Source organism: Lactuca sativa, chromosome 4 (genome assembly GCF_002870075.4).
Source record: "Lactuca sativa cultivar Salinas chromosome 4, Lsat_Salinas_v11, whole genome shotgun sequence".
NCBI classification, from domain to species: Eukaryota; Viridiplantae; Streptophyta; class Magnoliopsida; order Asterales; family Asteraceae; genus Lactuca; species Lactuca sativa.
This window is the reverse complement of record NC_056626.2, coordinates 230,313,879-230,325,077: the sequence shown is the minus strand read 5'-3', so window position 1 is coordinate 230,325,077 and position 11,199 is coordinate 230,313,879. Positions and strand designations below refer to the sequence as shown.

At 30.9% G+C, this 11,199-nt stretch overlaps 2 protein-coding genes across 2 annotated transcripts; both read right to left on the bottom strand.

Moving 5' to 3' along the window:
- Positions 1-2,746: 2,746 nt before the first annotated feature.
- Positions 2,747-6,624, bottom strand: LOC111913795 (protein FAR1-RELATED SEQUENCE 5-like). Its single transcript, XM_023909506.1, has 5 exons — positions 6,507-6,624; positions 6,008-6,076; positions 5,167-5,201; positions 3,025-4,363; positions 2,747-2,919 (listed from the first exon to the last, which is right to left on the bottom strand). Exons 1-5 carry the CDS (start codon positions 6,622-6,624, stop codon positions 2,747-2,749), a joined length of 1,734 nt encoding a protein of 577 aa, XP_023765274.1.
- Positions 6,625-8,189: 1,565 nt separating this feature from the next.
- LOC111913811 (uncharacterized) lies at positions 8,190-10,284 on the bottom strand. The gene is made up of 4 exons (XM_023909526.3): positions 9,673-10,284; positions 9,324-9,465; positions 9,090-9,234; positions 8,190-8,767 (listed from the first exon to the last, which is right to left on the bottom strand). Exons 1-4 carry the CDS (start codon positions 10,067-10,069, stop codon positions 8,441-8,443), a joined length of 1,011 nt encoding a protein of 336 aa, XP_023765294.1. The 5' UTR covers positions 10,070-10,284; the 3' UTR covers positions 8,190-8,440.
- Positions 10,285-11,199: the final 915 nt, after the last annotated feature.

Sequence of the window (11,199 nt, the reverse complement as noted above, 5' to 3'; positions counted from 1 at the left end):
TTACTACCACTATGAATAATTATGATAAACTATAATAAGTATAGTTAAGTCTATTATACCCCCACCAATGAATACGCTAGTTATAATCGGTACAGTTAGGGCGTATATACATTTCAAACAGCGTGATAAACTATAATAGGTAGAGTTTATGTTTCATCTACACTATGAACTTATTACAAGAAGGGATTCACTATCACCGCCACTTTTGATAAGCTATAATATGCATAGTTCATGTTCACTACCGTTATCGCTATTTGATGAACTGTGATATGTATAGTTTATATTCACCATCGCCATCACATTTGGTAAACTATAATATGCATAGTTCATGTTCACTAGCCACTATCACTATCCGATGAACTATGATATGTATAGTTTATGTTCACAGCCACTATTACTATTTCGTACACAACACTAGGATTTGGTTTCGATCTTTGGTTTTAAGACTACATTCTATCTAGAATTGTTAGTTTTTCAGCTATAATTTCTAAGTGTATATGATAGAGTTATACAGAATCTAGTCGTGATTGACTTAGAATTGGTGGGTCCGCCTTATTTCCTGTTCCTTGTTTGGTTGTGGGCCTAGGGCAGACCCATTACATTCGACGTTTTATCTAACTTTAATTTTGTATAACTTATATATACTTGGAGATTATAGAAGGAAACTATAGAGAATTCTAGGATGCACTATTTCATAACATAGAAACTTTCAATTCACTTTTTAAAGGAAAATATTGGATTTTCTGGAACAACTTAGTTGCTTTTACAAGGAAAACAGTTTATTTCTCAATTAAAACTCTTATGAACTCACCAACCTTTGTGTTGACACTTTTTCAAACAAATTGTATTTTCAGGAAATCGCTAAACAGGTAATCATCTGCTTTCAAGGACGGGGCGCTAAGGCGTTAAATTCAAAACTTATTTTGTCATCATGATGTAATTGATTTTGAAACATGTAAATTTACTCTATGATGTAACTCTTTCAATTATATTGATGATGGTTGTGTTTGCTTTCTTCACTATTACATTCGTTGTTATGATACTATACATGAAGTCATCCACCCCCGAACGTTTCCGCCATCCTTGGTTTGGGGGTGTGACACAGCTCCTCATGTTTTGTTTATGGTTCTGGGAGAAACTCTGATATAGATTATTTTGAAAACAAATCTGTAATAACTGTTGGTTTTAAATGTTTTGAAAAGTTTTAAATTGACTTGAAATTTTAGGCTATTACAATAGCATCATAATTTCGTTTTAACCCAAAATAGCATCATATTTTTGTTTTTAACCCACATTTGCATCATATTTTCGTTTTTAACCCACAATAGAATCATACTTTCGTTTTTAACCCTCAATAGCATCATATTTTCGTTTTTCACCCACAATAGCATCATAATTTTGTTTTTCACCCACATAGCATCATAATTTCGTTTTTATCCCTCAATAGCATCATATTCGTTTTTCACCCACAATAGCATCATTTTTCATTTTTCACCCACAATGTAAACCTAATTTCAGTTTTGACACGTATTTTCAATTTTGACCCATTATGATCACATACTTTTAGTTTTTACACATAATAGCATGGTTTTTTCAGTTTTAACCAGTTATGGCAGCCTAATTTAAGTTTTGACATGCATTTTCATTTTTAACCCATTATGATCACATATTTTCAATTATTTTTCTTAAATCAACTTTAACCCAAAATGACAACATACTTTCTTTTTTAACCCACAATTGCAGCAAAATTATATTTTTAACCCAAAATGACATCCTACTTTTATTTGAAACACATAAGAACAACCAACATTCAATTTAAACACAAAAACCATAAATAATCAACAAATTTCATTTGAAACTTATAATAAATGAGAAGAAACATAAAACATTTCCATATTATTCATACATTGTTAACCAAAAAAGAATGTCAAAAATGCCAAGAAGCATATCAAATTTTCCTTTGCTCACAAAAACAACACATCTTATCATTATGTCTCTTTCAACGATTCATCTGCCTGATACATGTAAAAAAATATTATTAATATAATTATTAGAGTTCTAAATCATGAAAATTAAATTAATATTAAAGTTACCTTTCTTTTTGAACAACTAGTAGCGTAATGACCCAATCATTGATAGTAAGAGCATGTACGTTTTTTGGGGGCTTCTAAAGAAGACCTAATTTTACTAGAAATTTTAGGATGCCCTTTTGTAGTAGATAGACCAAGAGGATCATGGAAAGTTAACTGTGGCATCATATCTATTTGCGAAACTCCTATATAAGAACCTTGAGATGCATTCTCCAAAGACATAGATTTCTTTCGATTTGTTTGATCATCTAAAAGACTTATCAATAGTGTATTGAATTTTTGTATCTCTAAAGGGGAGTCTCTTTCTTGTTCAATTAGTTTAGTAAAATTTGAATGAAAACACCATAGTGTGCAGGCACTAACTCCATTTTCATTATTCATTTCTCCGAGTCTGATACTAGCACTACCCAGTTTGTACCTAGCATTAAGGGTCCATCGTGGTAAAATATAGTGACTCGGGAGTTTTTTAACATGTTTCTTCTTCATCACATATAGGCTATGTTTGCATAAAATCTCATTTGTCTCATACTTAGCACATGAAGATGTGACGCTGACTTGATCCAAAGAATGAAAGGTAACAATGCGCAAATATTTTTTTTATCAACATCTAATTGCCCAACTCGGTATGTGCTTTCTTCTGTAGTTTTTCCTATAGTCTAAAGAATCAAATTGGTAATAGCTTTAGTCCATTCTTTTTTGAAATTATCAAACATCTTTCTAGTATAACATTGACCTGCTTTTGCTTCGATTGGATGCACTGAAGAAAGAACCGGCCTTGAGTTCATAGTCTTGAAGTCTTCATCTTCTTCAGCAGCCCTTCGAGACTCAACTGCTTTGTCGTATTGTACAAAAAATTCATTCAACATGGTCCTCGAATTAACAAATCCATCAAAAAATGAGTTGATACTCTCACTTCATCCAGTTGTTGTCATACCAGCAAAGAAAGTATCCTTCCAGAAGGGTTTAGCCCAATGTATACGTAGGTTATACATGTCACTAATCCAACTATTGCTTTCTAGTTCATACTTACTACGCATAACTTCCCATGTTGCTTCAAATTGTTCAATGGTGTCACAATTTACCCATTGTTTGTGTGTTTCTTGAAAATCAATGTAATGGGAAACATACGATCGAAGGTGCTCAGTTTCATGCTTCATGATATGCCATGAACAAAAACGATGTCGAGTCTTCAGAAACACTTTTTTTATTGCATTTCCCATTGCTTTGTCTTGATCTGTTATAATTGCCTTTGGATACTTGTTAAACATACATTTAAAGAAATGTTCCAATAACCATTCAAATGTCTCTTCCTTTTCATTTTCAAGCGATGCTCCACCAAAAAGTATAGACTGCCTATGATGATTCACCCCAGTAAATGGAGCAAAAGGCATCTTGAACTTGTTAGTCATATAAGTGACATCAAACACAACAACATCTCTGAATTTTGTATAAGCATCTCTTAATCTACCATCAGCCCAAAAGATATTTCTAGGATACTCATCATCAGACAAATCCACAACAAAATACCAGTCACTATCAACTAATATTTTATCTTGAAAATGTTTTATAAGTCCATAGAACTCCTTTCCTTTATGTTGTTTTCGTTGCTCAAATAAGACATCGACACATTGCTTTGAAGTAACATCAGCTACATTTGAGGTTTTCATTATATTAACAACCTTTTTAATCTGAGAAGGTTTCAACCCTGCTTGACCAAATGGCACCACAAGAGATTTACCTTCTATTGAACGGTGGAAACTGCTATGAGATCGATGCTTCATCACCTTCGTAGGTGTCATGGTCAATTCGTGATTGTGTGTGTCATTAAATGAGTCCACCAACCATTTCCCATCCTCATGTCTTGTTATTCGAAGCTTTGCTTGACATCCGGTTCTAACATCTCTACGACGTTTTTTCTCATTTTCACTTGAATCATTTTTGTCCATCCTTTTGAAACCTTCTTTGTTGCATACATATATCTTTCGAAAAAACTCATTTGTTTTAGGATTTTTAATTGTGTCATCTCTACGTATACCAAATCCATGTAAAAATGAATAATCATTATAAAATGTATAGGCATCATCGGGTGTATCAAAAACCTTTCCCAGTATACTTTCATCGTTAACTTCATCTTCGTCAAATTCAACGTTCACATCGATACTATTTAGTTTTTCACATTCATATGTTGCTTCTGCATAATCATTTGTGTCAGTATCTTCGGTTATATATGGTTCTATAGCTTGATTAGTTGCTTCGGCTTCACTCATTATGGCCTGCAATAGACAACGATGTATATTTCCAAATAAAATATTAACACCAAATTGTTTTATATTGAATATAATGGAAACATTATACATAAAAAGACACAATAACAGCCAATGACAATGTCCAAAAACAACAATGTCACTTTTAAAATCCCGAAACAAATAAAGATTCATCAGGTAATAAAGAACATTGTAAACAATAATCTTGAATATTAAATTCTGAAAACTTTAATAATCATATCAATTTGTTTGTTGCTTTTTATCTTCAATTATTCATTGTTTCCAATAAGTTTGATCAAGTTCATCCAAGTTAACCCAAAAGAGAGACTTCAGGAGGTACCATAAAGTTAGCTCTTTAATAATCATATCAATTCGTTTATGGATTTTCATCTTCAATTATTCAAAACCAATCAAACTGTTTTTAGCATATGTCTTCAGCCAAAATAAAAATATCAGCATTAGGGACCGCACTCAGGAAAAAAAACAGGGGATGATTTTGATTCCTTGTGAATTGCAATTAATTCCAATTGATAATAAAAAATACAAATTTACTAATCAAATACACAAAACAAACTATATAGTTTCGGGCGACGTGCTTACTTGAAAGTGGTCTAAACGGGAAAAAAAAAGGATGATTTTGATTCCTTGTGAATTGTAATTTTTTTGATTTCGATTCTTTATGAATTGCAGCTTTTGTTGAACTCCCTGAATTTCGATTCTAGTATCTGTCAATTCGTTTTAAGATACTTCTGATTTCTTGATGATGGAATGATTCGAATAGGAATGTGATCACGATTAAGGAAACTACTTACTTTTTTTATTTCGCAAATTAACCCACTAATCAAAACTACATAGTTTTAAGTAATAGGTATCTAATCTTATATACAAACGTATATTCACTTATATATATATATATATATATATATATATATATATATATATATATATATATATATATATATATATATAGGGCTGGGTTGTTTTGTTTCTTACATCTATTGTGTGTCCGTAAGCACAATTCTGGATCAATGCATGAATAAAATCAATGGTCATGATCTGAGGGTCTACGATATTACAATTGGATAATATGTACCATATAATCACACAAATTTTAGCAGAATGGTGTTTTGGTCAATTAACCTATATTAAAAAAGGAAATTTTTGGATTTTAAGCGATAATTAATTTTCTTTTTTTAAATATGAATTTTTTAAATTAATTCAAATTTAATTCTATTATAATTTCTAATACTAACCGATTTTATTATGTCAAAATGACAGAGAGTCAAACATAAACTAGTAAATATATTTTCGATTTTATTCTTGCAGAATATGGTTCATTCATTATATTTTTTATAATTAACATGCTTAAATAATTATACAACATGTTATCAAGAATAACATTTTCTAAAGAATACAGACTTTAGTTTTTAAGAATCATTAATTACATTAATTTGTAAATAATAAGACTAAACAACTATTACATTCTGAAAATAAATGATTAATAATGGTTTAAGAATTACATTTATTCTTAAAGATTAAAACTAAGAATGACTAAAAAAAATAAAAATAAAAACATCAATTCTAACAAAAACACTAATCCATTCTGAAAAAATATTATTGTTAAAAAACACTTTATACATTCTGGAAAAATACATTCTGCTAGATTAATTTCGTTCTTCATGTTTTCTCCTTTTTCTACATCATTGGCAGCTTTTTCAAAATCTATATCCACAAAAGAAAATATAATCAACTTTAAAATACTAAAACTTCTAGTATATTCTAAAAGAATAAAACTATAAATTCTAATAGAATATGTTAGACATTAAAGACTTTTAATTTATTCTAACAGAATGTTTTTTTCTTGTCACCAATGTTTAGTGTATCTATGTCAAAACAGACAACTCATTGTTGCAAGCGTATAAACCTCTGGTGCATAAAAATGAAGATAGAACATAAATCAAAAGAAAGTTGGAGGGAAATTTCATCACTGTCCTACAAAATTCTCTAAAATTATTCCAACTAAACTAAATTAGGTCAGAATGACGCAAACTAATCCTTCCTTGAAACGAGTTTAATGTTATTCAATAACTCTTACGAGTCACAAGTTAATAATCAAGCAAGCGACTTTAGCAAGAGAAACATAAAAAGGTACCATCACAATCAAAGATGAAAGTCTCGACCGAGTCAATTAAGGCATCGGCATTTTCCAGAGGTTGTGCAGCGAGGGAGGCGGCGGCGGCACAGACATCCAGAGTCGTCTTCCTATCCATTCTGTAAGAGTAATTACTCCATCCAATTGTGGTGCTGATCTTCTTATCACGGTGTTCCTTGATCAAGGAAGAACTGAATGACGACAGGATCGAAAATGAAGAAATGCGCTTGACATTAGAGAAAAATCTTTGAGGAAGGAGGACGTTGACAATGGTTTTTGTAGGGTTTAAAAAACTAATTGCAATTTTATAGGGATTTGATTTGATTTTAATTTTGGAATTTGTTTAATATACATGCAATATTATTAATTTACCCTTATTGATTTATTTAAAAATTTAATTTGTGCTAAATTCTGATTGGTTCATATATGCACACAATATTTGTTGAAAACATTTATATATATATATATATATATATATATATATATATATATATATATATATATATATATATATATATATATATTCTGTTGGAAAAAATGAAGGCCTAAAAGAATGGGTAATTACTAATCTAGCCAAATTAAGAAGGTAATTAGCAATTTTTAGCCAAAAATTAGTAAATGACCAAAAATAGCCTACGAAACCGTAGGTTTCGAGATTCGTCTACTGTTTCGACATTTCGTCTACTGTTTCGCGTTTTCTATAAAAAAATAAAAAAAAATTCATTTTGCCATACAAAACCGTAAGTATTATAAACCTACGGTTTCCCAAACCGTAGTCTACGGTGTTTGGAAAAAAGCTACGTTTTTTTTTTATTTATTATACTATTTTGGGGGTTTTATCTACTGTTTTGTCCAAAAAACTACGGTTTTTTTTAATCTACTATTTTGGAGGTTTTATCTACTGTTTTGTCCAAAAAACTATTGATTTGCTCCGAGTTTAACCAAGTTGGACCCGAGTTCAACCAATTCCGAGTTTTTTAACCGGTTTTTAGAAAAATGCCTCGACTCATTTCCGATTCCAAATACTTGGCCAAGTTTTATAACGCTTATATATATATATATATATATATATATATATATATATATATATATATATATATATATATATATATATATATATATATATATATATATATATATATATATATATATATATATATAAGTTCAATAGAGAACCATAATTATGGGTTTTTCAAAAAACCAATTTTTTTTTTTCAATTTATAGAGCTTATTCTTTATCGAAAAAAAAATCTAAAAATATCTAAATTCATATATTAACATTGTGAATGTGGAAAATATTTTTCGAATTCACCGTGTGAATTTTCGAAAATTCACATTGTGAATTTGACGTAAAAAAAATCGAATTTTATATTATTGGAGAAAGGATAAAAAGTTATGAATTTCTGTATTTTTAGTTTTTTTTTTTTTTTTTGATAAAAAATAAGTTCTAAAAGTTGAAAAAAATATTGGTTCCTTGGTTAATTATGGTTCTCTATTAAACCTCACCCTATATATATATATATATATATATATATATATATATATATATATATATATATATATATATATATATATATATATATATATATATATATATATATATATATATATATATATATATATATATATATATATATATATATATAATAGACCCTCATGTTCACCAGACAAGAGACACAAACATGTTGCCCAATCAGGCAAAACAGTTGAGCATATTTTATTCATACAACCCCAAATAATTCAATCAACCTAAGAACCTTCTCAAGAACACAAACATAAACAAAACAAACCAAACATTACTATTACAAACAACAAACCACAAAAACACCCACTTTCTAATATGAACATTCTTAATCTTGATACCACTAAAACAACACACAACACTACAAGAAATATCACCGTTAAATTACCTATGTTAGCATCAAGCATTATATTCACTCATAGGAAAGATTAGTATCTTTCATGATTTTGGTTTCTTGTTTAGCTTTGGGCTTTGGACTCCTTTTGACAATGTTAACGCACTCCATGTATCTAAAACATGATACAAGATGATCGTTGACCATACCAGATATTTGCATAAATGAGTAGATTATTGTAGGGCCCACACAACGAAATCCTCTCCTCATTAAATCCTTGCTTATGAGTTCGGATTTTGGTGTTTTTGCAGGTATTTGACGCGCATAACGAAATACGTTTTTTATTGGCTTGTTGTTCAGGAAACGCCAACAGTATCCACTAAAGGATCCAAATTCTTGTTGGATCTGTAAAATATTAGAATTAATCTGGTAAGTTATATATAAATGTTTTATTTTTTACTTATGCATTAGCATGTTGAACTTTTCACTAAAGAAAAGAAATTGGGCCTACGAAGCCCAAAATTTTCAAGAAGCAACCCATCCATAAGCAATCTAGGCCCAATCACCAAAAAAAATACACGTTGACTCGATAAATTTCAAAAGAGTGTAAATATACCACTCAAAAACCGATCGCTCTACACCCTAGGGGCAAAGACGTAATTTTCAACCAACCCATTTGAGATTTGTACATAGTTATCCCATTAATAGACAATTTCATATTTAGTACCTTAAGCAAAGCAACAGCATTTCCTACAATGGCGCGTAGTTTTTGTTCGGATAGCAAAAGGGCACCACCGTTTGACCTGGTTGACAATAATCTGTCCTCAGGGAACTTAGCAATGGATGACGGATTGAAATCTTCAAAAAACTTTCTGTAAGTAAAATGGATTTAGGTGTTAGTAACATCTAAGAGGCTAAGAGGTCATGATTCATGAATGAATGATATTTTTAAAATGTTTACCTGAATTTATCTCTCTTGTAAAGAATTTCGGGCCATGTGAGTTCTGCAGATACTTGTGACAAAACAAGAAGCTCAAATAGTTTTTTGTCTTCATGAACTGGAACTCCCCATTCTTCATCATGGAATGAAACATGAAGTGGATCTAAAAAGAGAACAGTAGGAAAGTAATTAAGCTTGTATTCTGTTTGAATATTATGTAATATAATAACCATGAATTGGGTCTAATCTTTTACAGATCCAACAAAAATTGTCAGTGTGATTTTTATGAATCAATTTTCATGAATCGTTTAAAAACTGGATACGCATAGGGAAATAAGTAGTAACGACATTTCAAAATAAAATTTCATACCAGAAAATTTGGTGATCCAATCACATCGTTTAAACGGAAGAGATAATGTCATCATCGGAGATTCTTCTCCTTCCATCTTCAAACTGTTGCTATCATGTTTCTCTTTTCGTTTGACGCTCGGAATTTTCACAGAACTACCACTTGAAGAAGAAGATTTCAAAGAACATGAACTGTCTAGTGAGTCATTATTCTTTCGAACAACAATTTGAGGAGTCATCTTCTGTAATCTGATGGTGGGCCTCTTTGGCTTTTTCTCCAACACATCCTTCTTCTTCAAGCTCTCCTTCTCTTCTTCTTTAACCTTGACTCTATTTCCTGCAGGTCCAAGTATCTTCCGAGATTCTAAATCTGGTTCTGTTGTTGGTGATACAGATGGAAACTCGGTTGAATCGGACATTAGCACTTTGAACCAAAACAACAGATTTTAGAAGAACTCTGCAATGGAGTTCAGATTTATCCCTGATTATGGTGCGTGGAGCTAAAAATGTGTGAGGAATAGGGTGTTTTCCGGAATTGATTTTGGATTGTTTACATGAAGAGTAGAGTACAATCAATTAGGGTTCTAAAAGGGGAAGGGGAAGAGAACGGAGGTTGAAGAAACAGAAATTTGAAAATGACTTGAAATCCGAAGAGATGTATTATATGGGCGGGCTCTTTTCCATTTTTCTTTCATATAATAATCATTATAAATCTCATTTTACATAAAATTCTTTAGTTTGAAAATATGGTTTATTTTAACATATTTGTATATACTTTATTAGGTAATATTTACTTTATAAAGTTATGGTATATGATTTGACTTGATTATATTTTATCTTCGTATTTAAGTTATTATATTTTATCTTCATATTTATCATGTCGACAAATCTCCACAATCGTCATTATAGTTTTTTAGAATATTAAGTTTAACTTTTTAATTTTTTTAGTCTGAAGGTCCTTGTGGTTTTCTATCGGAATTGGTCTCTTGTGGGTACGAAATTACTTTTGTAAGTTTTTAAATTTTTTTTATATTTTTTTTAATTAAAACTATCTAAAAAGAGAAAAAAATATATATTACCTCTAATAACCTTCTGATACCCTTATTCTTCCTCTTAGACTCATTATTCCCATCCCCTATCTCACCATCATCGAAAAGTGTAACACCCAAAATTTTGAAGGCCAAGAAAGGAAAGAAAACCCTAACTTTAAAGGGGGACTCGGCGAGTCCAAGCGGGATCTGGGTCGAGGAGTAAGTGGGTGTAACACCCAAAATTTTGAAGGCCAAGAAATGAAAGAAAACCCTAACTTTAAAGGGGGACTCGGCGAGTCCAAGCGGGATCCGGGTCGAGGAGTAAGTGACCGACTCGGCGAGTCAGCCAAAGAGACTCGGCGAGTCAGGTCTGTTCGAGGAAAACCCTAAATTCGGGACTTTGGGCGCTATTTAAGCTCCTTATTCTCTCCATTAGGGTTCCTTAGAGCCTCCCTCATACAGAAAACGAACCCTAAGCCCCCATTGTTGTGCATTCAAGCTTCCAAGTCATTTTTGGG

What these genes read in the sequence shown, in the direction of transcription:
- LOC111913795 (XM_023909506.1), bottom strand. Translation starts at nt 6,624, where the DNA reads ATGGATAGGAAGACGACTCTGGATGTCTGTGCCGCCGCCGCCTCCCTC. An exon ending in CGAAATTAATCTAGCAGAAT is followed by an intron (nt 5,202 to 6,007) that starts GTATTTTTCCAG and finishes AAAACTATGTAG; the next exon opens with TTTTGATTAGTGGGTTAATT. An exon ending in GAAGGATACTTTCTTTGCTG is followed by an intron (nt 2,920 to 3,024) that starts GTATGACAACAA and finishes ACGACAAAGCAG; the next exon opens with TTGAGTCTCGAAGGGCTGCT.
- LOC111913811 (XM_023909526.3), bottom strand. Translation starts at nt 10,069, where the DNA reads ATGTCCGATTCAACCGAGTTTCCATCTGTATCACCAACAACAGAACCA. An exon ending in TACAAGAGAGATAAATTCAG is followed by an intron (nt 9,235 to 9,323) that starts GTAAACATTTTA and finishes TTTTACTTACAG; the next exon opens with AAAGTTTTTTGAAGATTTCA. An exon ending in ATGCTGTTGCTTTGCTTAAG is followed by an intron (nt 8,768 to 9,089) that starts GTACTAAATATG and finishes AATATTTTACAG; the next exon opens with ATCCAACAAGAATTTGGATC.